General features: G+C 38.9%; 1 protein-coding gene across 13 annotated transcripts in view; it reads left to right on the forward strand.

Moving 5' to 3' along the window:
* Positions 1–26,403, forward strand: part of RSU1 (Ras suppressor protein 1) — a 208,150-nt gene that overhangs the window by 126,207 nt on the left and 55,540 nt on the right. For 2 of the 13 annotated variants that reach the window (XM_086334190.1, XM_086334195.1), the window contains one exon: positions 13,180–13,216. The exons of 8 other annotated variants lie outside the window; for them this stretch is intronic. In XM_086334190.1, the coding sequence (XP_086190316.1) occupies position 13,180 (1 nt within the window). In that variant the 3' untranslated portion in view covers positions 13,181–13,216. Of the gene's footprint in view, positions 1–7,530; positions 9,350–13,179; positions 13,217–14,524; positions 16,038–26,403 lie in introns of those variants that run through there. 3 more of the 13 variants (XM_086334191.1, XM_086334193.1, XM_086334192.1) reach the window with 3 other exon arrangements.

Below are 26,403 nucleotides of genomic sequence, written 5' to 3' on the forward strand. Positions count from 1 at the left end.
AGGAGCCCTCGCCTGCAGCAGGTGGTGTGTCATTACTTATCCCCCTGCCTGTGGCATTTGAGGAGCAGTCAGACTTAGAAGATGCGCAACAGAGGGAGGAGGAGTGACGTGGAGGTGTGGGTGTGCTTGGGGAAATACTGGGCTCCTCTACCATAGAGAATCCACCTGCCAATGCAGGAGATGCAGATTTGATTCCTGGGTCAGAAGGATCCTTAGAGAAAGAAACGGCAACCCACTCCAGTATTCTTGCCTGGAGAATCCCATGGACAGAGGAGCCTGGTGGGCTACAGTCCATGAGGTCACAAGTGTCAGACACGACTGAGCAACTAAGCAACTACACACAGAAGGATCCTGTCAGGACACCAATTCCAAATTCAAAACTGAATTTTCTCACAGGTTGTATTAATGTTCTCTATTTCTAACAAAATCCTGGTGAGATGTTCATTGTTAATTAAGTGTTAATGACAAAAGAAGACATTTGAGGTATTTTTCCTAAGATGCGGAAGTCCTGTGAATGAGTTTTGATTATGTGCACTGAGAGAGAGGGGTTTCTCCTGTGGCTCAGTGGTAAAGAATCCACATACAGTCAGTGCAGGAGGAAATGGCAGCCCACTCCAGTGTTCTTGCCTGGAGAATCTTGTGGACAGAGGAGCCTGGCGGGCTACATAGTCCATGGGGTCTCAAAAGAGTCAGACATGACTGAGCGACTGAACACACGTACACACGCAGAGAGAGAGAGAGCATCGCTGCTCTGTTTACATTATGCCAAAATCTCTGCTTTCGAAAATAAACGTAGCTGCCTCCTTTACAAAAGAGAACCACAGGTTGCCCAGGGACTGTCACCACAATCAGGATAGTGAAGCCCAAGTTTTCTTGTGTTCCAGGTCCCTCCCTCCTGCCCTTCCCCATCTTTCCCCCAATCCTCAGGCAACCACTGACCTACTTTCTAACTATACCTTGGTTTGCATTTTGTAGAGGGTTTTTTATTTATTGGGTTGGCCAAAAAGTTCATTCAGGTTTTTCTGTAAGATGATGTGGAAAAACTAGAATGAACTTTTTGGCCAACTCAGTATATATGTGTGTGTGTATATATGTATGTAACATACATACACAAGGGCTTTCCTTGTGACTCAGCTGGTAGAGAATCTGCCTGCAATGCAGGAGACCTGGGTTCAGTCCGTGGGTTGGGAAGATCCCCTGGAGAAGGAAAAGGCTACCCACTCCAGTGTTCTGGCCTGGGGAATCCCATGGACTGTATAGTTCATGGGGATCACGAAGAGTTGGACACTACTGAGCAACTTTCACATGTGTACTCTTTTTTTTTAAGTTCCTTACATTCAACATAATTAATCTTGAGAATCGTTGTATGTTTCAGTCATTCGTTTCTTTTATTTTTGAATAGTAATCCATTGAGTGGATATGACTTATCAAGTTGACTGTTGATGGATATTTGGGTTGTTTCCAGTTTGGGGAAAATAAAGCTTCCATCAGCTTTAGTGTACAAGTTTTTTATTTTTATTTTTATTTTATTTTTTTTTTTTTTGGTTTTAAATTTTATTTTATTTTTAAAACTTTATTGTATTAGTTTTGCCAAATATCGTTGGTTTTGCCATATATCAACATGAATCTGCCACAGGTATACACGTGTTCCCCATCCTGAACCCTCCTCCCTCCTCTCTCCCCGTACCATCCCTCTGGGTCATCCCAGTGCACCAGACCCAAGCATCCAGTATCGTGCATCAAACCTGGACTGGCAACTTGTTTCATATATGATATTATACATGTTTCAATGCCATTCTTCCAAATCATCCCACCCTCTCCCTCTCCCACAGAGTCCATAAGACTGATCTATACATCAGTGTCTCTTTTGTTGTCTCATATGCAGGGTTATTGTTATCATCTTTCTAAATTCCATATATATGCGTTAGCACACTGTATTGGTGTTTTCTTTCTGGCTTACTTCACTCTGTATAATTGGCTCCAGTTTCATCCACCTCATTAGAACTGATTCAAATGTATTCTTTTTAATGGCTGAGTAATACTCCATTGTGTATATGTACCACAGCTTTCTTATCCATTCATCTGCTGATGGACATCTAGGTTGCTTCCATGTCCTGGCTATTATAAACAGTGCTGCGATGAACACTGGGGTACACATGTCTCTTTCTTAAAAAACTGGAAATAGAACTGCCTTATGACGCAGCAATCCCACTGCTGGGCATACACACTGAGGAAACCAGAATTGAAAGAGACATGTGTACAAGTTTTTGACGGAACAAGTTCTGTCCCTGTAATCCCTCAGAGTAGAATGGGTGGTCCTTATGGCAGTATCAGTTCAGTTCAGTTGCTCAGTCATTTCCGACTCCTTGCAGTCCCGTGGACTGCAGAATGCCAGGCTTCCCTGTCCCATCACCAACTCCCGGAGCTTGCTCAAACTCAAGTCCATCGAGTCAGTGATGCCATCTAACCATCTCGTCCTCTGTTGTCCCCTTCTCCTCCTGCCTTCAATCCTTCCTAGCATCAGGGTCTTTTCCAATGAGTCAGTTCTTCACATCAGGTGACCAAAGTATTGGAGCTTCAGCATCTGTTCTTCCAGTGAATACTCAGGACTGATTTCCTTAGGATTGACTGGTTTGATCTCCTTGAAGTTCAAGGGACTCTCAAGAGTCTTCTCCAACACCATGGTTCAAAAGCATCAATTCTTCAGCACTCAGCTTTCTTTATGGTACAACTCTCGTATCCATGCATGATAACTGGAAAAACCATAGCTTTGACTATGGACCTTTGTCAGTAAAGCATTGCCTCTGTGTTTTAATATGCTGTCAGGCTTTCCTTGTGGCTCAGCTGGTAAAGAATCCACCTGCAATGCGGGAGACCTGGGTTTGATCCCTGGGTTGGGGCAGATCCCTAGGAGAAGGGAAAGTGTACCCACTCCAGTGTTCAGGCCTGGAGAATGCTGTGGACTGTATAGTCCATGGAGTCAGAAAGAGTTGGACTCGACTAAGTGACTTTCACTTTTCACTGGGTTTAATATGGCAGGTACAGATTTAGTTTTTTCAGTACCTGCCAAACCATTTTCAAAGTGATGGTGTCTTTTTATATACTGACCAGCAATGTCTTAGTGTTCCAGCTCTTCCACATCCTCCTTCACACTTGGTATGATCTTTTTTTCAATTTTATTTTTTCCAGTGGGTTCTCATTATGGTTTTCAATTACATTTATCTGATGAATAATGGTGTTGAGCTTTTGTGGTTCATTAACTTCATGAAATGTTTATTCAAATCTATTTTTTGAAATGGAATAGTTTTTCTTATTGTTTTGAGGTTCTAGATATGAATCCTCTATCAGGTATATGCTTAGCAAAGCTTTTCTCCATTTCTGTGTTTGCCTTTTCATTCTCCTAGCAGTGTCTTTTGAAAAATAAAACTTTTACATTGTGTTGATTTCAGTTTATTAGCTTGTTCTTTTCTGGATTGTACTTTTGGTGTCATGTCTGAGTGTTCTCGGAGAAGGCAATGGCACCCCACTCCAGTACTCTTGCCTGGAAAATCCTACTGGACGGAGGAGCCTGGTGGGCTGCAGGCCATGGGGTCGCTAAGAGTCCGATGTGACTGAGCGACTTGACTTTCACTTTTCACTTCCATGCATTAGAGAAGGAAATGGCAACCCACTCCAGTGTTCTTGCCTGGAGAATCTCAGGGACGGGGGAGCCTGGTGGGTGCCATCTATGGGGTCACACAGAGTCGGACATGACTGAAGCGACTTAGCAGCAGCAGCAGCAGCAGCTGAGTGTTCTTTGCCTAATGCAAGTTAGCGTAATTTTCTCCTTTGTTTTAGTTCACAGGCTTTATAATTGTAGGTTTTGCATTTAGATCTACAATGCGTTTTTAGTTAATCTTTGTATATGGTGTGAGGTATGGATCAAAGTTCATATATTTGCATGTGGATATCAGTTGTTTTTGTACAGTGTTGATTGTGTTAATTCTTTATATCTTCACTGATTTTTCTAATTGTTCTAGCAGTTATTGAGACAGGAGTATTGAAATCTTAGACTGTAATTACAGATTTATTTCTTTTAGTTCTGTCAGTTTTCACTTCATATATTTGGAAGCTCTGTAATTAGATTTATAAATGTTTTGAATTATGTCCTCTTAATGAATTGATTCTTTTTTCAGTATGCAGTGAACTTCTCTAGTCTTAGTTATATTATTTGGCCAGAAATCTACTTAGTCAGCTATCAGTGAAGCCACCTTATCTTTATTTTGATTCGTGTTAGAATGGTAAATAATTCTCCATTCTTTTCCTCCTAACCTATTTATCGCTATATTTGAAGTGAATTTTTTACAGACCGCATATAGTTCTTTTTCATCTTAGCTGACAATCTTTGCCTTTTAATTCAGATAATTTGATCAGTTAGACCTAATATGATTTGTTCCACAGGTGAGTTTGAATCTCTCCCCTTTTTTCCTCTTTGTTTCATCTTCCTCCCACCCTTCTTTTGTGTCTTTTGGACTGTTGTATTTTTTAAGACACTGTTTTATCTCCTTTGTTGGCTTTTTAACTATAATCTTTCATTCTGTAATCTTAGTATATGCTTTAGGGGTTACAGTTTACATCTGTGATATTTCACAATGACATTATACCACTTCACATAAATTTTAGGAACCGTAAAATAGTGAACTTTTATTTCCCATCTCCCAGGCTTTATGTTTTTGTTGTCATATGTTTTACTTCTATTAAAGTTATAAACTCCACATTTTATTTTTATTATCTTTTTTAAAAATTTTATTTTATTTTTAAACTTTACATAATTGTATTTTTATTATCTTTAACAGTAAACTCTCTTTTATAGAGATATGAATAAAGATAAAGCATTTTATATGGTTAGCTGCATATTTTGTATTTTTAGTGCTTTTCATTCCTTTGTGTAAATCCATATTTCTGTTTAGTATAATTTTTTTTCTACCTTAAAGACTTCCTTTAACTTTTCTTATCTCTTAGGTCTGCCATGTATTAATTCTTTCAGATTTTATATATCTGCAATACTCTCTAATTCACCTTCCATTTTTGAAAGATACTTTCACTGGGTATAGAATCTTAGTTATGTCTTTCAGGACATTAAAAGTTTTTTCCTATTATCTTCTCCCTTGCATTGTTTCTGACAAGAAATCTGCTGTATCTTTATCTTTGTTCCTTTGTTTGTAACCTTTTCCCAAGCTTGGCTGTTTTTAAGATTTTCTCTTTATCGCTGATTTTGAGCAGTTTGATTTTAATGCCTCTTTTAGCTTCATTCCCTTGTGTTTTTTATAATTATATGAATTATATTATGTTGATATTGGGGGACTAGGATTTTTACCCAAAGAGAAAAGAGATAGAAAATGAAAGAAGTTAATTATCTTAGAGTCCTAAATTTGATTTGGAAATATAGTGAGATTCCATGATGAATTTTTTTTTTTTTTTTTTACTTTAAAAAGTTTTTTTTTTTTTCTTTTTCTTTTTCTGTCCATTGAATAAGCCCAGAAAAAAATGACTGACATAGTAGCAACAAACACCCTCAAGTTCCTGGATCTTTTTCCTAAATACCATTTGTCACTAACAGAATTCTGTGATCCTTAGAACAATGGCTAATTCCAGGCCTCTGTTAAGAGCCTGAAATATCTTTTCTATTCAGAAAGCAAGGAAGCTGTCAAAGACTGTGTCAGAAGAACCCAGGATACAACATAGGGACTCCCATTGGCCAAAAATAGGATGGTTTGAATATCAACAAGAAGAATAACTACAGCATCTCCAACATGCTTTTTAAAAATCTCATTCAAACAAGCCAGGTATTAAAGATATTTTGAGCTTATTAGGAAATTTATATACTGGGTATTCGATTATATTAAAGAATCACTAATTTTTATGTGATAATAGTTTGTGGTTATATACTTTAATGAATGATGAACCAATGTAACTTCTGAGATTTTGCTTCAAAAGAATCTAAATAGTGGAGCCGGGGGAGAGAGACAGAAGTGAAAATTAATGAAACAAGACATGATTCTAGTAGATTATTTTTGAAGCTGATGGTGGGTCCCTAATGACTTTGATTATTCTCTTGACTTTAGTGTATGGGTAGTATTTTCCCAAAGAAAGTTAAAACAATTTTAAATATGATACAAGAATTATTAATGCCAGTATCATAAAATTGTGAGGATGGTATAGTTTTTATCACACTACTTGACCTTAAAAAAGAAAGAAACATAGTTCAGATTCCATTCATTCCACCTCAGGTTTCCCCCTACTATAGTTTCTTTCTGTAGTGAAATAAACTATAAACAGATTCTTTCACTTCAGTCTTAATTGGAGCCAGTGGTTCCTATGGAGCTATCCATGGTGCTTACCAATGGAATGCTGAAAGAAAGGGAGGACACAAGGCAAGAGGGCATGAAAGATGAATTTGGTCTTACAAAAATACTGAATTTGAGACTTCTAGATACCCCTAAGTGGAGAGATATATAATAGGGAAGAGGTTTTATGTGCTAGCATTCAAAAGGCCAATTTAGTCTAGAGGGAAGAGTTCTTTTTGAGTAAGTCTTTTCTGGGCCTCTGCCCTGACCAGTCACCAACCTGTCAACCCCCCTTAAGACTTGGCAGCAACAGATTATTCTAATTGGTGGACTTTTTGCTGTGAAGAGGTAGGATCCACTTATCAATTTATGTCCATATGTAGCCATTGCTGGCTGATTTAAGGAATTTGTCAGAGGTGGACTGCCTATACTCTGTATCTTGTTGTGGAATAAAGATGAGTCCTTGGCATGTACAGTTGTGTAGCACACATGGGAATCATTGAATGAACTCTGTTTCCCCCCCTTTTAGGTGCCAGGCCAAATCTGCTAGTCCCTATGCTCTCCTCTGTAATTTAAAATACATCAAAATTTCCATCCTTACTTAAGCAATGAGAAGCAAATGTTCACTTGGTCAGCTTTAGAAAACAGTTTATTGACTTGACTCATATTACATAAGCCTGAATAGGAACTGCTTTATCTGGGCCCTAGTTTTATAATTTAGTATTTTGACTTAGAAGCCATTTGTGATCAAGCTCCACTTTCTGAGGACCTCTCTCAGTCTGTGTGCTAAAACAGACAGTACTATTAAATACCAGCACTTCTGCCTTGTTCAGACTCCTGGTGGACAAGCAAGAATGAGGAGGAGGAGGACAAGCAAGAATGAGGAGGAGGAGGACAAGCAAGAATGAGGAGGAGGAGGACAAGCAAGAATGAGGAGGAGGAGATGAGATGATGGCTGCTTTTATGAATACAGTGTCACCATTAGAGGGAGGCTTGTTTCTGATCTGAGAAATAGACATCAGCTTTCCATAGAATGAGTAAAACAGTGCCAACCACTGAAAGATTCAGCACCTTTAGGAAATTCCAAATTGTAAGTTGATGAATAACAGATAAAAAGCAAAATAGTAATTTGAAAAGGAAGGAAGAGAGGAAGGAAGGTTAATTTCAAGAAGACACTACAAGAGAACTTGCATGGTCTTTTTAGGGTGAAGGCTATGGTTTTTCCTGTGGTCACGTATGGATGTGAGAGTTGGACTGTGAAGAAGGCTGAGCACTGAAGAGTTGGTGCTTTTGAACTGTGATGTTGGAGAAGACTCTTGAGAGTCCCTTGGACTGCAAGGAGATCCAACCAGTCCATTCTGAAGCAGATCAGCCCTGGGATTTATTTGGAGGGAATGATGCTAAAGCTGAAACTCCAGTCCTTTGGCCACCTCATGTGAAGGGTTGACTCATTGGAGAAGACTCTGATGCTGGGAGGGATTGGGGGCAGGAGGAGAAGGGGACGACAGAGGATGAGATGGCTGGATGGCATCACTGACTCGATGGACGTGAGTCTGCGTGAACTCCAGGAGTTGGTGATGGACAGGGAGGCCTGGCGTGCTGCGATTCATGGGGTCGCAAAGAGTCAGACACGACTGAGCGACTGAACTGAGCTGAAAGGTGGGTTTGAATCACAGCTCTGACATTTGGGTAGGTGTATTATCCTGAGTATATTATTTAAATGCTCTGAACTTGTTTGACTTGGGTAATGAATTAAGGGCTACAGGGTTATGGGTTTTACTCTTGAGTCACCTGGTCTAATATTTAGTTATTGAAAATAACCTCTAATTGCACTGACATTGCATATTCTGAAGTTTGTACTTAGGCAGCTGTAATTTGCAAAAAGTTCTAACAGACTAGATTGACATAATGACACTTGAACTCCTGTAGAAAGCAGTACAAACCAGTGTGGATGGAAGAGCCCACTACTGTGCATTGAATTAACATCTCTTATGGCTGTAAATACGTCTGATGTTATATATCAGTCGTTTGGTAAATTTCAACACATTTCCCACCATATTTGTACACGGCACACCCTTCAATAGGACATAGCTACCTGGAATCATGTCCGTGGATGATGTTCCTGAAGCAGAAAATTGACGTGACAGCTGGAAAAATGGGAACCACCTTCAAAGAAAGAAAAAATGAGGTCACTGCAAGTGTGATTGTTTTTATTTAGAGGTATGGCAAAGTTAATAATAAGAGAGATGAGACGAAGGGGATCAGAAAGGAGATAAAATGGAGATGTTCTTAAACTTTACATTTGAGGATCAGTTGGCATTTAGAACCAGGGAAAGGAGTCAAATGGGTTCAATTAAAGGGTCTTTCCTGGTGGTCCAGTGGCTGAGACGCTGACCTCCCAATGCAGGGTACATGGATTCTATCTCTGGTCAGGGAGCTAGATGCCGCAGGCTGCAACTAAGGTTTTGCATGCCGCAAAAAAAAAAGAAAAAAATGTTCAATGAAAGTCTGTTTCAGAGGATTTATTGCGAAACCAGTGGGATAATCTAATGCCCCTCCTTATTTTTCAGATGGAGAAATTGAATCCCAGAGTGATTAAAAGATCTAAGATAACCTAACTAGTTAATATGGTCTATTGCTCGTCCAATCTTTTCATGTGTTTTTGCCTCTGTCTAAATATCGCTCCTACCACACACCTGTCCTCATCTATTGCCTGATTAATCCCTGCTGTTCTGATTTGACCATCAAGGTCAAATCATTGTAATAGCAGAAGACAACCACAACTGTTTGTTGAACACTTCACTTTTGTAACAACTGTATGATATAGGTGCTGTTTATCTAGATTTTTATGGAAGAAGACACTGCTCCAAAGAGAATTACTTTTTTTATATTTGTTTATTTGACTGTGCTTTGTCTTAATTATGGCACACGGGATCTTCCATCTTCATTGCAGCATGTGGGATCTAGTTTTCCAACCAGGGATCGAACCTAGGTCCCCTGCATTGGGAGCACCAAGTCCTAGCCACTAGACCACCAGGGAAATCTCTCCAAGGGGATTAAATAACTTGCTCAGGGTTATGATTGATAATGGGATAGAAACAGAATTCAGACGTAGGCAGTCTCACTGCAAAGTTTGAGCTCCATCCAGTTCACCACATTATTCTACCAGCTACTTGGTATCAGGATACCTCATACCTCTCTCAGCACTTACTGCTCCTGTAAGGTTACATTTATTTGTGTGATGATGTAATGCATTTTTCCTATGAGATTGTAACCTATAGGAAGGCTCAGATTAGCACCTTTTGATTTACCCATTTGCTTAGATCCTAAGCACCTCACAACTAGCTGGCCTTACATATATTTTTTAGTATGTGAAATGGAGTTAATAATAATTCATTTTATGTTATCAGTCGAATTGTACCATGCTGTAGGACAGTTGGGTATGGTGCTATATTATAACTGCATTGTTAAGAGAACTAAGTGAGAAAATACACACTAAGTGCTAACTAGTTCACATCACTTGGTAAGTACTCTGTAACTGTTGGGCTGTAATTTAAACAGGCTTAGAGGTACCTTAGAGAAAGCAATGGCAACCCACTCCAGTACTCTCGCCTGGCAAATCCCATGGACGGAGGAGCCTGGTGGGCTGCAGTCCATGGAGTCACTAGGAGTCGGACGTGACTGAGTGACTTTACTTTCACTTTTCACTTTCATGCATTGGAGAAGGAAATGGCAACCCACTCCAGTGTTCTTGCCTGGAGAATCCCAGGGACGGGGGAGCCTGGTGGGCTGCCGTCTCTGGGGTCGCACAGAGTCGGACACGACTGAAGCGACTTAGCAGCAGCAGCAGCAGAGGTACCTTAAAACCACCAGACAGGATCTGAAATTGAGTGTTTAGTGCTCTTCTCTTCACTTTTATTCTTATCTTCTTTTTGTATTTATAATGAATGTAATTATAAAATTCAGTCTTGGAAAATATATTGCATTCCAAACCTGATTTCTTACCTAGCTAGGCCGCAAGGGTGTTAAGTTTCATTCTTGGTAAGTGTTGGTTTCATCCTGGAGACCGAGACAGATCTGGAGACTTTAGAATCCAGTCCTAGTTAACACGTAACTTCTGAACCAGCCTCTTGAGCAAGGCCCACTAGTTAAGGCTATAGCAGGTAGTTATCATGTCCCTGTTCAGTTACAGAAGCTGAGTGGTCGCTTCCTTAGCTTTCCTTGGGTTCTCTAGATCCATTTATTTCTACATGTATTCCGTGTCTTCCTGTCTCTATTTGCCAGGCTGCATATAGGATTTATTGGGCTTCCCTGGTGACTCAGAGGTAAGGAATCTCCTTGTTAATGCAGGAGACACAGGTTTGATCCCTGCGTCAGGAAGATCTGGAGAAGGAAATTGCAAACCACTCCAGTATTCTTGCCTAGGGAATCCTAAGAATAGAGGAGCCTGGCGGGCTATAGTCCATAGGGTCACAAAGAGTCAGACATGACTGAACAACCAAGCACATACTCACCGATAGGATTTATTATTTCCAATCATGTCCTTGAAGTCAGTTCAGCAGTGTTATCTCTGGAGTATAGAGATGCATGTGGCAAGTGATTGGCAGTGTATTCTATTAATACTGTTCAGAACCTAGCCATAGAATAAAAATTGAGCTATAAAATTAATCTATTAAAAAAAGCCACAGATAAAACAGTGAAGAGATCAAAATTAATCCTAAAAAAGCACAAAATGAAAGACAGGTACCATAGAATCAAAAATCGTAGTATTCATGAAAGTGAACATTAATTATTTAATTCCAAGGACAGACACATTATATTCCGAAAATATATTTCAGGTTCACAATTGACTAGCTTTTTTATGTGGCCGAATACCAGCTTTGCATATTTATTAAAATTATTCATAACTGCGGAGCTGCCTAGATGAACTGTTGAGTTCTTGTTTCTTGATCCAATATATTATCTTGTCCATTTTATCATGGCACGGTAATAGGAATTTGTCTAAATTTTAGAGTGATCCATGGAATATTTTCAGTATCAGCATCTCCTAAATACATATTTCATCATTTCCATTTTGCCTGATATAATCTTTCAGATAGGTTAGAAGAAATCATCTATCTCTATAGAAAATTTTCAGGATTTTTTTTTTTTTATTTTGGGGAATAAATTTTAGACAAAAATCTTTATTCAGTAGGAAAAGTTACTATAATATCATTAATATTTAGGTATCAAAATATTCCAGCTACCTACAAATTTGGACACAGTGTGATTTCTTTGGAATAATAGAACAGTCCAAGTTCTGTTGTTTGGAGTTGTTGTCATTTGGAGTTCATGGAGAACCGTGTTTGTTTAGGTGTTGCTGGGTTTGTTTAGGTATGTAGCACCTTGCTGTGGCCATAACAGTGTGGTCAGTATGCTGAGTTCTAGAGTTCAGTTCATAACCTCAGTCTGCCACTTATTATCTTGTTTAAGTTTTTCAGCATCAGTGATCTCATTGTAAAATTGAACAATGATAATGGCTATAGGGTTGTTAGAGAAGAGTCTGTGAAATAATCCACCTAGGGTGCTTACCACTAGATCAGGCACATAATAAACACTTAATAAATGTCAGGTGCTGTAAGTCTTAATAGTACATCATAGAATGCCACAGAAAGTGTGGGCTAGAGTTTTAGCGAAAATGTATGACAAAGAGATTTTAATCTCCAGTAGTATTCTCTGGGCTTCCCTCGTGGCTCAGCTGGTAAAGAATCCATCTGCAATGCTGGAGACCTGGGTTCGATCCCTGGGTTTGGAAGATCCCCTGAAGAAGGGAAAGGCTACCCACTCCAGTATTCTGGCCTGGAGAATTCCATGGACTGTATAGTCCATGAGGTCGCAAAGAGTCGGACATGACTGAGTGACTTTCACAACATGTGCCTAAGCTGATAAAAACTTAGATAATAAGAAAGAAGCATACATGCAACGTTTTTTTTTTGTTTTTTTTTTTTAGGTTTCTTGATGTGAACCATTTATAAAGTCTTTATTGAATTTGCTACTGTATTGCTTTAGTTTTATGTTTTGGATTTTTGGCCATGAGGCATGTGGGATCTTAACTCCCCAGTTGGGGTCGAACACACACCCCATACCCTGGAAGGCCAAATCCCAACCACTGGACTGCCAGGGAAGTCCCTAGATGTTACTTTTCAAACTTGGCTGTTACTGGTCATATCAGGGGACCCCTCCAACCCAGGGATCAAACCCAGTCTCCTGAATTGCAGGCAGATTCTTTACTGTCTAAGCCATCAGGAAGCCCTAATGATCATATACTATAGTTCAAAGAAACCCCAGATAATCTAGTTTAATGTGCTATCTTTAAGGGTGGGTGGAAAATGCCCCCCAAATGGTGAAGGATGCCCCAGAGATACATCTGGTTTAATCAAAAGGAAATAGTCACTGAATCTCTCCTAGATGTGGTCATTTATAGGACCTAAGAAGTGTGTGATACCTAGTATATAACACTTCCTGCTCCTCTTGGTTTGTTATCCTCCTGATTATTTATCCTCTAAGAGTATCTTTTCTCTTTTAAAAAATGAATTATTTATTTATTTTCGGCTGTGCTGGGTCTCCATTGCTGCTCGGGCTTTTCTCTAGTTGCAGTGAGGGGAAGCTACTCTGTAGTTGCGGAGCACATACTTTTCGTTGCAGTGGCTTCTTTTATTGCAGAGCATGGGCTCTTGGGCATGCAGGTGTCAGTAGTTGTGGCTCGTGGGCCCTAGAGCACAGGCTCAGTAGTTGTGGTCATGGGCTTAGTTGTTCCGCAGCATATGGGATCTTCCCGGATCAGGGATCGAACCTGTTTCTTCTGCATTGGCAGGTGGATTCTTCGCCACAGAGTCACCAGGGTAGCGCCTGTAAGTATTTTTTCATATCCCCAAGAGTCATGCAGAAAATGACTGACTGTACCAGAGCATCTCCAGTCTCAGTGAATGTGAGCAGCTGTCTGTGCCAGCCTCTGTGGGGTGGTCACTGTGACCATGCTGGGGATACAGAAAAGAGATTGCCCACTGAGTTGTCTAGAATTGCCCCTGAGATCTCATAAGCTTCTAATATTAAAAGAAGCCTTTCTTTCTTACAAAAGACAGTCGTGAGTGAAAGGGGATGCATTAGATGCTGCTGAGCCGTAGATTTTAGTGAGTTCCATAAAATTCTCAGTAAAGGAAAGGTCAGTGTTTGCACCATAAACAGTGTTCTCCTAGGCGTATTTAAACCCAGGCCCTCTTGTGATTCCCAGAGTATATTATAATTGGGCTGCTCTCCTTGGATAGTGCCCCGTTACCCATCACCTCCCCAAAAAGAACCACCCCCCCCCCACCGCCACCACAACCACCTGAGCATTCTGTTCTATAGAGGTACTAACTACCTGAGTTGTGGGGCCATTCTTTCACCAAAGAAGAGAATCGAAAGAAGTGATTTCACACCCTCTCCAACATTTATCATTTGTAGATTTTTTGATGATGGTCATTCTGACTGTTGTCAGGTGATATCTCGGTGTAGTTTTGATTTGCATTTCTCTAACAATTAGTGATGTTGAGCATCCCTTCCTGTGCCACTTGGGCCTCTGTCTTCTTTGGAGAAATGTCTATTTATGTCTTCTGCCTATTTTTTTTTTTTTGATTGTTTGTTTTTTATATTGAGATGCATGAGCTGTTTAAAAAAGAGGAAAAAGAAGTGATTTCACCTCTGTTACATAGCATGGGCTTAGGAGTTTTCCCTGTGGGTTTGGCTACAGTTTTGTATTTGAGGTTAAAGTGAAGAGACTGTCATAACACTAGTCCAGGGCATGTGCTAAGGGGAGTCCTTCTTTGTTTCTGTGGAGACAACGTGTGAGACTAAGAAAGACCAATGGGTGACCTTGACCCACTCATGATGCAGGGACTCGTCCTGCTTTGTGAGTGGCAGTTTTGGGGACCTTTCTGGTTGTCACCTCCCACCCAGCTAGCCTCCTGCACCTGGGGGAGCCAGTGGTTCCGGCCTTGTTCCGCAGAGCAGCACTGAGCCTTGATTGAAGAGTATTTTTATCCCATTATCAAAAGCATCCAGAGGAAATGTTCAAAGAGTATGGGTGCAACTCTTGCCATTAAAGAACCAGGATACCCAAATAAGCCAATCACGGCCTTAAATAGTAATCCGTCTTTATTTTCCATTCCTTTAATTTCCAGGATAAGGACTCCTGTGTCTCAGAGTATGAAAAAGGGCAGAACCAGCTAGCGAGTCTTACAGAAATGATTCTTCTTCTGGTGTCCGTGAACATGGAGCATGCCTTATGTAGAGCAGGATGACTTTGTTGAAGCGTGTTGATTTTTGTTTGTTTTTATGGAAGTATAGTTGATTTATAATGTTGTGCCAGTCTCTCTGTTGTATAGCAAAGTGACTCAGTTTTATACGTATACACATTCTTTTTTAACATTCTTTTCCATTGTGATTTATCCCAGGAGGTTTGATATGGTTCCCTGTGCTATACAGTAGGACCTTGTTATTTGTCCATCCTATATGTAATAGTTTGCCTCTGCCAACCTCAGACTCCCAGTCCATCCCTCTCCTTTCCCTTACCCTCTTGGCAACTACAGAGTCTGATCTCTGTGTCCGTGAGTCTTAGAACAAGGTGGCTTTGAGTGGACCATCCTGGATAAGTTTTTCAGCCTGAGATTGAATGTGTCTGCCAGACTGGCCAGGCACATACAAAATCTGCCTGAAGATTTAAAGGTATGTAGGCCATGTGGACCCACTCCGATGTTCTTGCCTGGAGAATCCCAGGGATGGGGGAGCCTGGTGGGCTGCCGTCTCTGGGGTCACACAGAGTTGGACACGACTGAAGGGACTTAGCAGCAGCAGCAGCAGGCCATGTGACATGAGAGCAGCAGACTGAGGAGCATGAATGGACTTTTCTCTCCATTGTGATTTCTGGCTCCTTTATACTTGAACAAGTACACTTTCATTCTTTGAAACTTAGAGGCTTTTGTTAAGGATTGCTAAGGGATGACCCCCAAATTATTACCATCACCACAGCTGAAGTCATAGTCACAGATTATAGTCAAATTTAATCTTTAATTTCATAGAATAGTCATCTTTTGCCCGATTTCTTTGATAATTTTGTCTTTTATTTTTCAATGGCAGAAAAAAATTGTTTTCATTTTTTTTTAAATCAGAATAAATCTGTATTAATGTATGAACTATCAGAGAATGTTTAACTGATTGGGAGTCTGGGAGCTCCCCTGGTTTAAAGACACACAGAATTTCAACAGTGTTTTCATTTCTGAATTTGTCTTTCCTGTATTCTGAGATTATTTTTGAAATGTGTTTCAAGTCATCAAAAATATACTTCTGAAGCTTTGATCAAAACTTGCCAAAATTAGGATGCCTAAGAGTCTATTAAGAGTTAACACAGGCTAGAATGAATACACAAAGGATGGAGTCATTTTCTTAGGAAACTGAGCAGAGAGAAATCTTCTTGGGATCAGTGAGAAGCTACATTGTATATTTAACAAAAATAAAAGGAGAAAGACTTCCCTGGTGATCCAGTGATTCAGATTCCATACTTCCACTGTAGGAAGTGGGTTCGATCCTTAGTCAGGGAGCTTGGGTCCCACATGCTGTGTGGCATGGCCAATAAAATAAAATAAAACTTTAAAAAAGAGATACAAATGTGATCATATTGAAAATAAAAAAATAAAAGGAAACTTCTCTTAGAAGCATGTAGTAGTAATTTTTAAAAGCATTTATTTGTTTATCTGTGCTGGGTCTTAGTTGCAGTGTGTGGGGTCTTTAGTTGTGCATGGAAACTCTTAGTTGCCTGCTGTGGGATCTAGTTCCCTGACCAGGGATTGAAACTGGACCCCTGCATTGGGAGCACTGAGTCTTAGCCACTGGACCACCAAGGGAAGTACCTGTAGTAGTAATTGTATGATGCCTCTTAAATAAATATTGGTTCACAAGGATTTCTAGTCTTTTCTTTTATCAGATATGCATTCAAAGAACTCTCCCATGTTTCACAAAGAGAAATGTTTGCTACCTGTAGACCCCATGGGAGTGTGATATGCAGTGGTCAGCAAAATGCTTTTTCTTACACTTGTGAAAATGAGAATGTCAGTCTGAGAAATATGTTGAATGATACCAGCTGTATCAGTATTGCAGACTGCTTTTGGTCTAAATTTTATAATATACGGCAAAGCTGTTATTTCAAAAATTTCTCCTGCTTACTTGTAGGGTCAACTAATTTTAACCATCTCTAAAAGACACTTACAAAAAAGGAAAAGATACCCATTTGGCAGGGGGTGTAATACAAGGGGAAAAATGTAGAAATGGTAATTTATGGGAGGAACCAGGTTTCCTGAAAGCCTTCTCACCAGGAAAGACTGGATGCAACATAAATCAGAGAAACGTATTTCTTAGATGTACTATTGAACTTGTAAGAGAATCAGGGAGATTCTCCAAGGGACAAAAAGTCTGAATTTTCCAATTACAAAAAGCAATTTGAAACCAGAGGGGTGTGGAAAGGAGACCAAGACTGCCCCCGTGGCAGTGCCAGGGTAAGGAATTCAACAACTTAGAGACCATGGATGGAAAGGAAGTGATTGGACCTGGGGTCTGAGTAAAGCTGGAGGGCCAAATGTGAAACACTTTCTTAAAGCTAGGCTACGCCTTTACTGAAAGTCAGAGCCGAAGAACAAATTAGCTCACCAGGAAAGGGAACAGGTAAGGAAATCTCTCCATTTCTATTGTTACTCTAAGTGGAGGAAAACCAGTGATCATTGAAATCATCATCTCCCCTAAGAATTTGCTACTATAAGCTTATTTGGGGGGAGTTTCTAGTTTTAGTTTTTTAAGCTTATTTTCAGATGAATTTAAGTTATAGATTTATAGTTTTTACAGGGTCATGGAAACCTTAACCTAGAAAAGCAATGTATTTCCAAATTGGAGGATCCCTGCAGCCCTTGTTAGATATAAGCATGAACTGTCTCTAGCAGAAAGAGGTAGCAATCTATCGCCCTCAGAATTTCTACAGATGCAGCTTATAGGAAGATACCATAAAACATACCCAACACTCAACAAAGCAATCCAAACATTACCCAACAGGAAATAACAAAACACCGGAGTCATCTGAGATAGTAAACAAACAGGTTTAGATTTCCCTGTGTCTCATGATACCAGGGAGCTCAAAACTGCATCTAAAACAAATGCATGTGAAGTATATAAAGAAAAAACATTGAGCAAGAAATAAGATGCCATCACAAATGATCAGCAAGATTTGGAAAGGAACCAAGTAGAATTACACAAGAGAAAAATACATAATCATTGCAGTTAAAAACCCAGTAGATAGGTGAAAGGAGGATTATACACATCTGATGAGATAATTGACAGGAAGATCATGAAGAAATTACCTAACGTGAAACAGAGGAAGTGGAAAAATAGTGATGAGAGTCAAGAAGTAGGAGTGATTCCGAGACTGTAAAGCTCTCATATATGTCGATCCGGATCCAGAATACTAAAATAGTGAAACTCTTCAAGTCCCATGGGGGTGATGCCTCACTGGACCCTGAGTGAATTACACGCAAAGACACTTGAGCTTAGGCACTCTCCTCTTTTAAAATGGACTAGAAGCCCACCAGCAGTTTGCCAAGGAGAAAGACAACATCTGTAGTCTCCCAGGCCAATAAACAAAGCTACCTTCTGCTCTAGGGGACAACTTTATGTTTTAAGGTTGTTCACTATGCTGATACCTGGAAAAGTTATCCCAGAACCAAAGCTGCCAGTGCCTCTGCTCACAAAACATGTGGAAGCAGTCAGCATCCTATGGGGAGTTATTTCCCAACAGTAGAGGGGCACTTTGTTTAAGGTATGAAGACAGAATTTCCCCAGAATGTTGCAAAATTGGAATTGTCTACTAGAGAGAAAGCACTGATTTCCAAGCAACATAAATAAATACATATTTAGATACCATGGGGGATCTATAGAATCTCATTTCACTCAAAGACCCAGGCAGACTAGTTGGGTTTAATTTTTCTTCCATTGTATCAAACACAAGGGGGAAAAAAATTAACAAAAACATTACTGTGTGTTTTTCTTCAGTCAGTTCAGTTCAGTTGCTCAGTTGCGTCCAACTCTTAGCGACCCCATGGATTGCAGCAGGCCAGGCTTCCCTGTTGTAATTAAGCACCAAATTATCTTAGAAGATCAGGTCACACCTTGTCATAGAGCAGTGCGTGGCGAAGAAATGCAGAACCTGATGACCGTGATACAAGACTGTCTGTAGGGGTAACTTCAGGAGCAGTTGAAGAAAATTGTGGGAATGGGAAAATACAGAGCATTTTCTAAACTCCCCTTTGATGCAAGCAAACATAGACGTCTAAGAAGAATAAAAATCTAACCTAGGATTGTTCTTTCTGTTGCATATGATAAAGATTTATGGTGATATTTTAAGATGGCATGCAAACCCCACAAAGCTAAAAATCTAACCTAGAATAATTATGTGGATGATTTGGACTAGTTTTTTCAGTATCTGTTGAGGTGTACATCCATACTGTTATTCTTCAGCAGCCTGTTTATTAAAAATTTCTAATGTTTGAATTAATCCAGTTAAGTCAGTTCCTTGATTTGCAAGATAAGCTGAAAGAAGTGTTAGGAGTTAACTTTTGTAGAAGTTTCCCAGCTCAGATTTGAATCTGTGTCCAGCTTTGTGGCAGGAGACCAGGTCTGAATCAATATTTCTGCCTGGAAGTCACATAACCTCGACGAGAGATTAATGTGGTTACTGCTGGGTTCCGTGTTCCTCGTCAGCTAAGTATGTGCACTTGTCACTCATATTTTGTTTTCAGCTTGTTACACTGACAGAAAAATCTCTGCAGAATAAAGAACCAGTTTTCCGAGCCTACGAAGCTCTCTTGTATTTGCATATTTTCAGGATTTAAAGCAAAGGGTGTTTTTCCTTGAAATGTTATTTATTTGTTAGGTTTTTTTTTTTCCTGTTTCTATGATATGGGGAAACATTATTGACAGCTCCTAAGATGTCTGTCTCTCATTATGTTTCTGCTGATTGCTCATTTTGTTGATTCAGTAGTACAAGAAATAAGGAAATTTTTCCTTATATTCACCAACGTATTTGCAAAAATTTTTATTTAAAACCCAGAGTGAAATTTCTGCCTTTGGTTACAGCTACTTTTCTTTTTTTTGTATTTTACATAAACTATTGATGAAGTCCACAGTAAGGCAGTTTTATAGGTGAAATAAGTCATTCCAGTTTTAAACTCTGTTAATTCAAGTATGATTGAGTATATCTTTTGTATACTTGGTTGCTCATGGATTCGTGATGGAAAGGAATTGTGAAGTTATCATGAAATCACCTGTTTAAATCCATTGATTTCATAAAGACCCCACCTTACAACCCCCTGATTAAAACCTTAAAGAAAATGGCATTCTTGAGCTAGTGTTCGTTTTATGTTGTACATGAACTAATAATCCTCTTAACAAATAAACAAGGAAACAAAAAGTTAACTTCATTTATAATAGTAATGATTGGAAATAAGAAGTATATGACACATGATTAGTAAATAATCATGGAGCCATACAGTCAAATGCTAGGCAACCATTGAAAGTTGTGTTGTAGAAGATTAATGACTTTGGAGAATTTTTGTAATATGTTACACATTTAAAAAGCAAACTATATACCTGTGGTCCACAAAGCTTTAAAAGATACACCTCAAATATGAATATAATTTTCTCACATGGTTGGATTGTCTGTGGTTTTTGAGCCCATACCCTACACTTTACTGTACTTTTTTGGTGGTTGTATATTCTCTCTGGTTTTGCATTTATTGCCCTATTTCTGCTCTGTATTTCTCATTGTGGAAGAAGATACAAATTTCGATTGAGAGAAAATTTGAAGGATTGTCACAATTGAATTGAAACAGGTGGTTCACAGCTGTATTATATCCCTAAATGTCCACTGACTTAGCATTTGATTGCATTTTGCATATCTTATTAAATAATGTAAAATGAATTTTTCTGTTTAGGAAAGCAAAAGGTATATTTGGGTTGCTGCAGTGATTTGTGATTTTTGACATACACACTAACTCATTTCCTGTGTGTGTTTTAACTTGGGAGTAAGTCCAGTGAGCCCAAGATGGTGATTTGTGCTTCGAGGTCATGCTGAGCCTCTAAGGCTAGACAGCTGGAGTGACTGGAGTGTTTCGGGGGGGGATGAAAAGCACTTTTGATGCAGAATCTTACTAACACGTTTAGGAATCCAGGGCTGTAAGTGAGAATAGAGAATACAGCTTCCAGGACCAGCCAAAGCTTCCATTAACTCTGGAGTCACATTTGGGCCTCTGTGAACTTCTTTGAAACCCCTTTGAGATTACCATTCTCCCTCACTTTTTATAAGATTTTGGAAAAGCACATTGCAGTAATTAATGCACAGATAATTCAACCTCGTGGCATTATCTTTCAAGTGGGAAGATCCCCTGGAGAAGGCAACCCACTCCAGTACTCTTGCCTGTAGAATCCCATGGAGAGAGGAGGCTGGTAGGCTACAGTCCAGGGGGTCGCAAAGAGTCGGACACGACTGAGCGACTTCACTTCACTTATGATATCAACTACAACTAACTTCAACCAAATCATAATGAAAATTGTACTAAAATATTAAAATTATACTTAATGTTTCTTTCTAGTCAGAGAGCCCTGTCGGTTGTAAGAATGTAGCATACCCAAGAGTACCTTGTTGCAGATTTTTAAACCTATGAATGGATGAATATTTAAGAGAGAAAAATTCTTGGTTGTTTTAGTTCATGAGTTTAGTTGGTTTCCAGCACATTTATACTCATCCATGCTGTGTGGAGGCGATGCGGGCAGCCTCATCACTAACTATATGAAGCTAACAGTGGCTTTTCTTTTTATGTTTTATATACCACACACACACTATGCACACAGAGTATTGTTTTGTGAGATGAATTGTGTGTAGGAGTCTGAGAGATCTATTTGTATCCTGGCTCTTTTCTAATTGTGTATCCTTGGGCACATCACTGAACTAATTTGTATATTTCATCAACTTGAGAATGAGGGTATTGCACTACCATGTGTAGAACAGAGAGCTAGTGGGAAGCTGCTGCATAGCACAGGGAGCTCAGCTCGGTGCTCTGTGATGACCTAGAGCGGTGGCATCAGGGCAGGAGGCTCCAGAAGGAGGGGATATATGTATATGTGTAGCTGATTCACTTTGCTGCACAGCAGAATCTAACACAACATTGTAAAGCAGTTATCCTCCAAAAAAAATAAGTGAATTTTGATATGTGTTAAAAATGTTTTAAATAAATAAAATAAATAATAATGTTACTTAATAATAATGTTATTTAATGTTTAATAATAATGTTATTTAATGTTTTAAATAAATAAAATGGGGTATTGTTATAAGCCTACTATAACATAACTTGTCTCTTAAATGTACGTAATATATTGTTATGCAAATATACGGCTTTATTCCTTCCTGTTTTCACTTCTTCCAGGAACACTACTTGAGACTTTGAAAAGATTTTTTTTTTTCCTGTTGGTGACTAAGTTCAGTGTTTTGTTTCTCTGCTCCGCTCTTATTTTTACCCTTGATTTCCTTAGCTCTCCCCTTTTTTTTCTTTTTCTTTTTCTTTTTCTTTTTTTAAGATTTTTTTCTTTTTATTTATTTTTAATTTTTTTTTTTTTTTACTTTACAATATTGTACTGGTTTTACCATACATCAACATGCATCCGCCTGGGTATACATGTGTTTCCCATCATGAACTCCCCAAATTTTCTAAAAAATTATTAACAAAAGACTTAATTTTTTATCTAATGCATTTAAATAAGCATTATCCTTAGCACACATCTGTGGCTTTTTTTTTAGTTGTGGTGTAATTTACGAACATATACTGCACAGACCCTGAGTATGGGTTCATAGTTCCCTGAGTTTTGTTTTTTCTTTTTCATTAGGAAATTTGTATTCTCGAATTGCTTTGTGTTTGGTTGTTCTGTGTTTTATTTATTTGGCTGCAGTGGGTCTTACTTGCAGCATGATCTTTGTTAGGTCCCTCAGATCTTTTGTTTTGGCACATGCACTCTCTAGCTGTAGCACATGGATTCAGTCGTGTGATGTATGGGCTCTAGTTGTGGCATGTGGGCTTAGTTGCTCCGTGGCATGTGGGATCTTAGTTTCCCAACCAGGTACTGAACCCACATCTTCTGCATTGCAAAGCAAATTCTTAACCACTGGACCGCCAGGGAAGTCCCTGTAGTTCCTTGAGTTTTGACAAATGAATCTATCCCTGTAATCAGCTCCCCAGTCAAGATACAGAAAATTCCCATCCCCCTGAAAAGTTTGGCAAAAATTTATCTACTTTTGGATGTGGTGCACTTCTCCAGATTTCTTACTAGATTTTCTTGCCTGAAGGTGTGTGAATCACCTCTTCATGTTGTCAGAGGTCCTCCCATGGCTTCAGGGCAGAATTTCTGAATTAGCCCTTTTTGCTGATGACAAGGTTTTTGAGCAGGAGTAAGTTCGCTTGCTTTTTTGGTATGAATTTTCCTTTGTTTGGTTTTTTTTTTTTTTTTTTTAATGTCTCTCTTCCCATTTCTAATGGATTCTGGCGATATATTTTATGGTTTAGCAGCAATGTGAGTCAACCTCACAAAAAAGGTCATTTAAAGGTTATGAAGGGTTCCACATCAGAAGTGTTTTAGTGTTGCCTCTGAAATTTATCTTACTGTTATCTGACCCTGGACATCACTCAGAATTTATGTAGTGTTTGTGTACATAAATGCTTTCTCCTCCTCAAAAAATTGAGTCAGATGTAGTAAAAGTCTGGGTTATTGTCAGTGGGAGGAAATCCATCTCATTGCCATGCCAACCATTCTTGTGCAGTGGACATATCTTATTTATTTTATTCTTTTTTCTTTTTTTCTTGCAAATAAATGGTTCTTGGTTAGTTTGAAACTCTCCATCTTCTATTTTAAGTCAACTCTTTGTCATTTTTTTTTAAAGCCTTCCTTAGATATAAGAGATACTCATAAGGGAAGTTTTAAAGTACTGTTGAAAGTTGCCAGCCATCATTCTGATTTTACTCTGTGAGTTCATACCTGAACTAGTATCTTTTGAATAGTATTTCAAATGAGCATTGCTTATCGGAACTGTTTTTAAAAAAAGTATCTGAAGTATGTCTGTTCCACCTTCCTTGTGTATTTACACCTCTTTGATTTTACTTTATGAGCAGCAAAAGCAAACTGTCACTATTTGCTGTAAATTGAAGCTTTTAATAACTATGTCTGTTCTCCAGCATTTGTCAGCTTTGAATATTCTGTCAGTAGAAAATAAAAATAGCAGGGAAACTCAGCAGCAGTGACACTGAGAATTTATGTGCTTATGCTAAAGGAAGGTAAAAAAAAATAATATTGAAGGGTGAGCATTTGGCATTTTCCCTTCAAATAATGTAAATTTGAGCTGGCTTTTTCTCGATAAATTTTGGATGAAAAGTTGGCCAAATAAATGAACATTTCATCATTAAACACAGAGCATCTTTTAATCTAGAAAGAGAAGAAGAGATTTGCTGGGGACCAGCCCCAGCTGATCCAGGGTATTCGAAGGAGAGACGGCCTAGGCGACTATTTATATGCTAATTAGAGATATAGGGAACAATAGAATGAGGATAGCTCAGTAGGAAAATTCAGTGGAGAAAAGAAGCTGAGTAGCTTGGTTTACGCGGGAGACCAATAAAACTTCAAGACAAGAAGTTTGCACCACTTACGTAGGCCGCAGGCGCCCTCTCGAATAGCGGAAGGTGTCTCACCCTAGACTCCTTCTCGAGTGGGTCTTAGAAGCCCAGGCATAATTAGTAAGCGTGGTGGGTTCCGCGCTCCAGATGGAGACTCAGCTGGAGGTTAGAGGGAAGAATGACATGGGGAGACCAAGCGCTGGTGAACAAGGCCCATAGCTTTATTTTCAACAGGGGCTTTTATACCCTAAGTTACACATAGAGGATAATAGGGGATGCAAAGTCAGCAGTCTTTGATTCTTATCAAAAACCAAGGTTTCTTTCCTGCAAATGTATCGTATACAAATGGTTTAGGTGATTTACATCATCTTCTGGCCAAAAGGCCTACTAACATTTTATGACTCAAGGACTTATCAACAAAGACTTATTTTCTCTAAGAGTAATTATTTCAAGGTTTGGCACCATCTTCCAAAGATAAAATTGCATTCCTATAGGGCGGATGTGTAATGGGTTTACAACAAAGAAAGAATTTATTACCTTAAGGGTCTAAAGTTACTAACACCAAGGCCACTACTTATTTTTTCTACATACCCACTATTAATTGATACATATTCAAGGATACAATTCAGGGGATGTGAAAACTTGGCAACAAGCATTGACTCATCAATGAAATCCTTTACTAGTTTATTCTGACAGTTTTTAACTCTCTGAGAGGCTCTAAGCTATTTGAATATCTTAAGCTTCCCATGCCTCTCGAGGCTGGGAGACTGCAAACAATCGTATGCATAGCTGCAGGAGTCCGGGTAAACTTGTCAGGCGAGTTAGAGAGCCATCAGAGGGGTTTGGATTTAAACACTCCTAATTGCCCAGGAACTTTATTAATTGGAGCTGTAAGTTAACTCTTTGACAGAGAGAGAGAGATGGTGGTAGGGGACAGCCCCCAGTAAAGTCAGAGGTGAGAGCACAAAGCAATAAAGTAGGCAGACTCTGGTTTTTTGGGGGAAAATGCTCGAGAATATCCGGGGGGACTCCTGAGGCTCGATCCCGCCTTTGCGTATGCCGAGCCTCCTTCCTCATGACCTTTGTCACGAGTGGAATGCCTCACCGGCTCCCCGCAGAGATTATTTCAGATCATGGATTCAATCATATAGGCCTTGTTTGACATAAACTTGAAAAATAAGTTTTATAAGTACATAAAAGGAAACATGATAGCTCAGTAGTAAAAACTTTGATGCATATAGCATTTAAATTTTTAAACTGTTTGTAGTAAAAATTCATGTGGAGAAGATCATCTTGAATACGTGACAATAAAAAATTAATTTATCTAATAAAGATGGTTAGAGTAAATCAAATCTAAATAAATTCCAGAGTCCACATTTTTGTTAGTAAATTGTATGTGTCAGTTGTAAATATTAAACACATGAATGAAATATATGTTATGAAAAATTCACTGTGCTCTCTTTTCAGATAAAACCATAAAAAGTTTTTCAGGACTCCTTATTGATAATTTAAACTCAGTTCTTAACCATTGTGCCTCTTTCTTATATGTATCTTTCTACCTATGAGTCTCTTCTCAAAAGATACCTTTATCATTGTCTTTATCAGTAACAGAAATAAATACTTCAGAAGCACCAGCTGTGTGCCACGTTTGGTAAACATTGACAATAGGTCAGTAGTATTTTGTGTAGGAAGAAAAGTGTTACAGTCCTGCTTAGTGGTGCTCCTGTGTCATCTTCATTTAAACCTCTACTGTAACAGAAAGACGATTAATGAAACTATGAGCTTATTTAGTTTCCTGTCAGTCTTGTGATATGTCTGCAAATATAGGGAATTTTAAAAATAACCACAATGAGCTAAAGAGACAGTCTTCTGCTTTTGCAGACTGGACATGCCTGGATGTTTTAATTTAGTTTTGTATTAGCGTTACTCCATTATTATGGATTGAGCCTGAGGGAAGGAGAAAATTAATTATTGTTAAAATTAATGAGATAATTGCATATGTATAATTTTGAAAAACCGTCTACAAGTATGTTATTCTGTAATGAGAGGTGCCTGGTCCTAATTCATCCTTTGGAGAGAGTGGAATTTGAAGTTTTCAATGGCAAAGATCTGTTTGGTTTGTTTTTTTCAACGGAAGTCCAAAAATAGTGTTATATACTATAAAAGTGATGATGGTGGGGAGTTGAGAATTTACTTTATACTGTATTAGAATGGGTTTGTTTGTTTCCAGTAAATGTGCTTATGTGTCTTAAAATTTCATCTCAATCTACAGTAAGGAGTGATAGCCAGTGAACTTGAGATGTTAGTCAAAT

Source organism: Bos grunniens, chromosome 13 (genome assembly GCF_055505025.1).
Source record: "Bos grunniens cultivar Pamir isolate PY7600 chromosome 13, Bosgru_T2T1.0, whole genome shotgun sequence".
In the NCBI taxonomy this organism is placed as follows: Eukaryota; Metazoa; Chordata; class Mammalia; order Artiodactyla; family Bovidae; genus Bos; species Bos grunniens.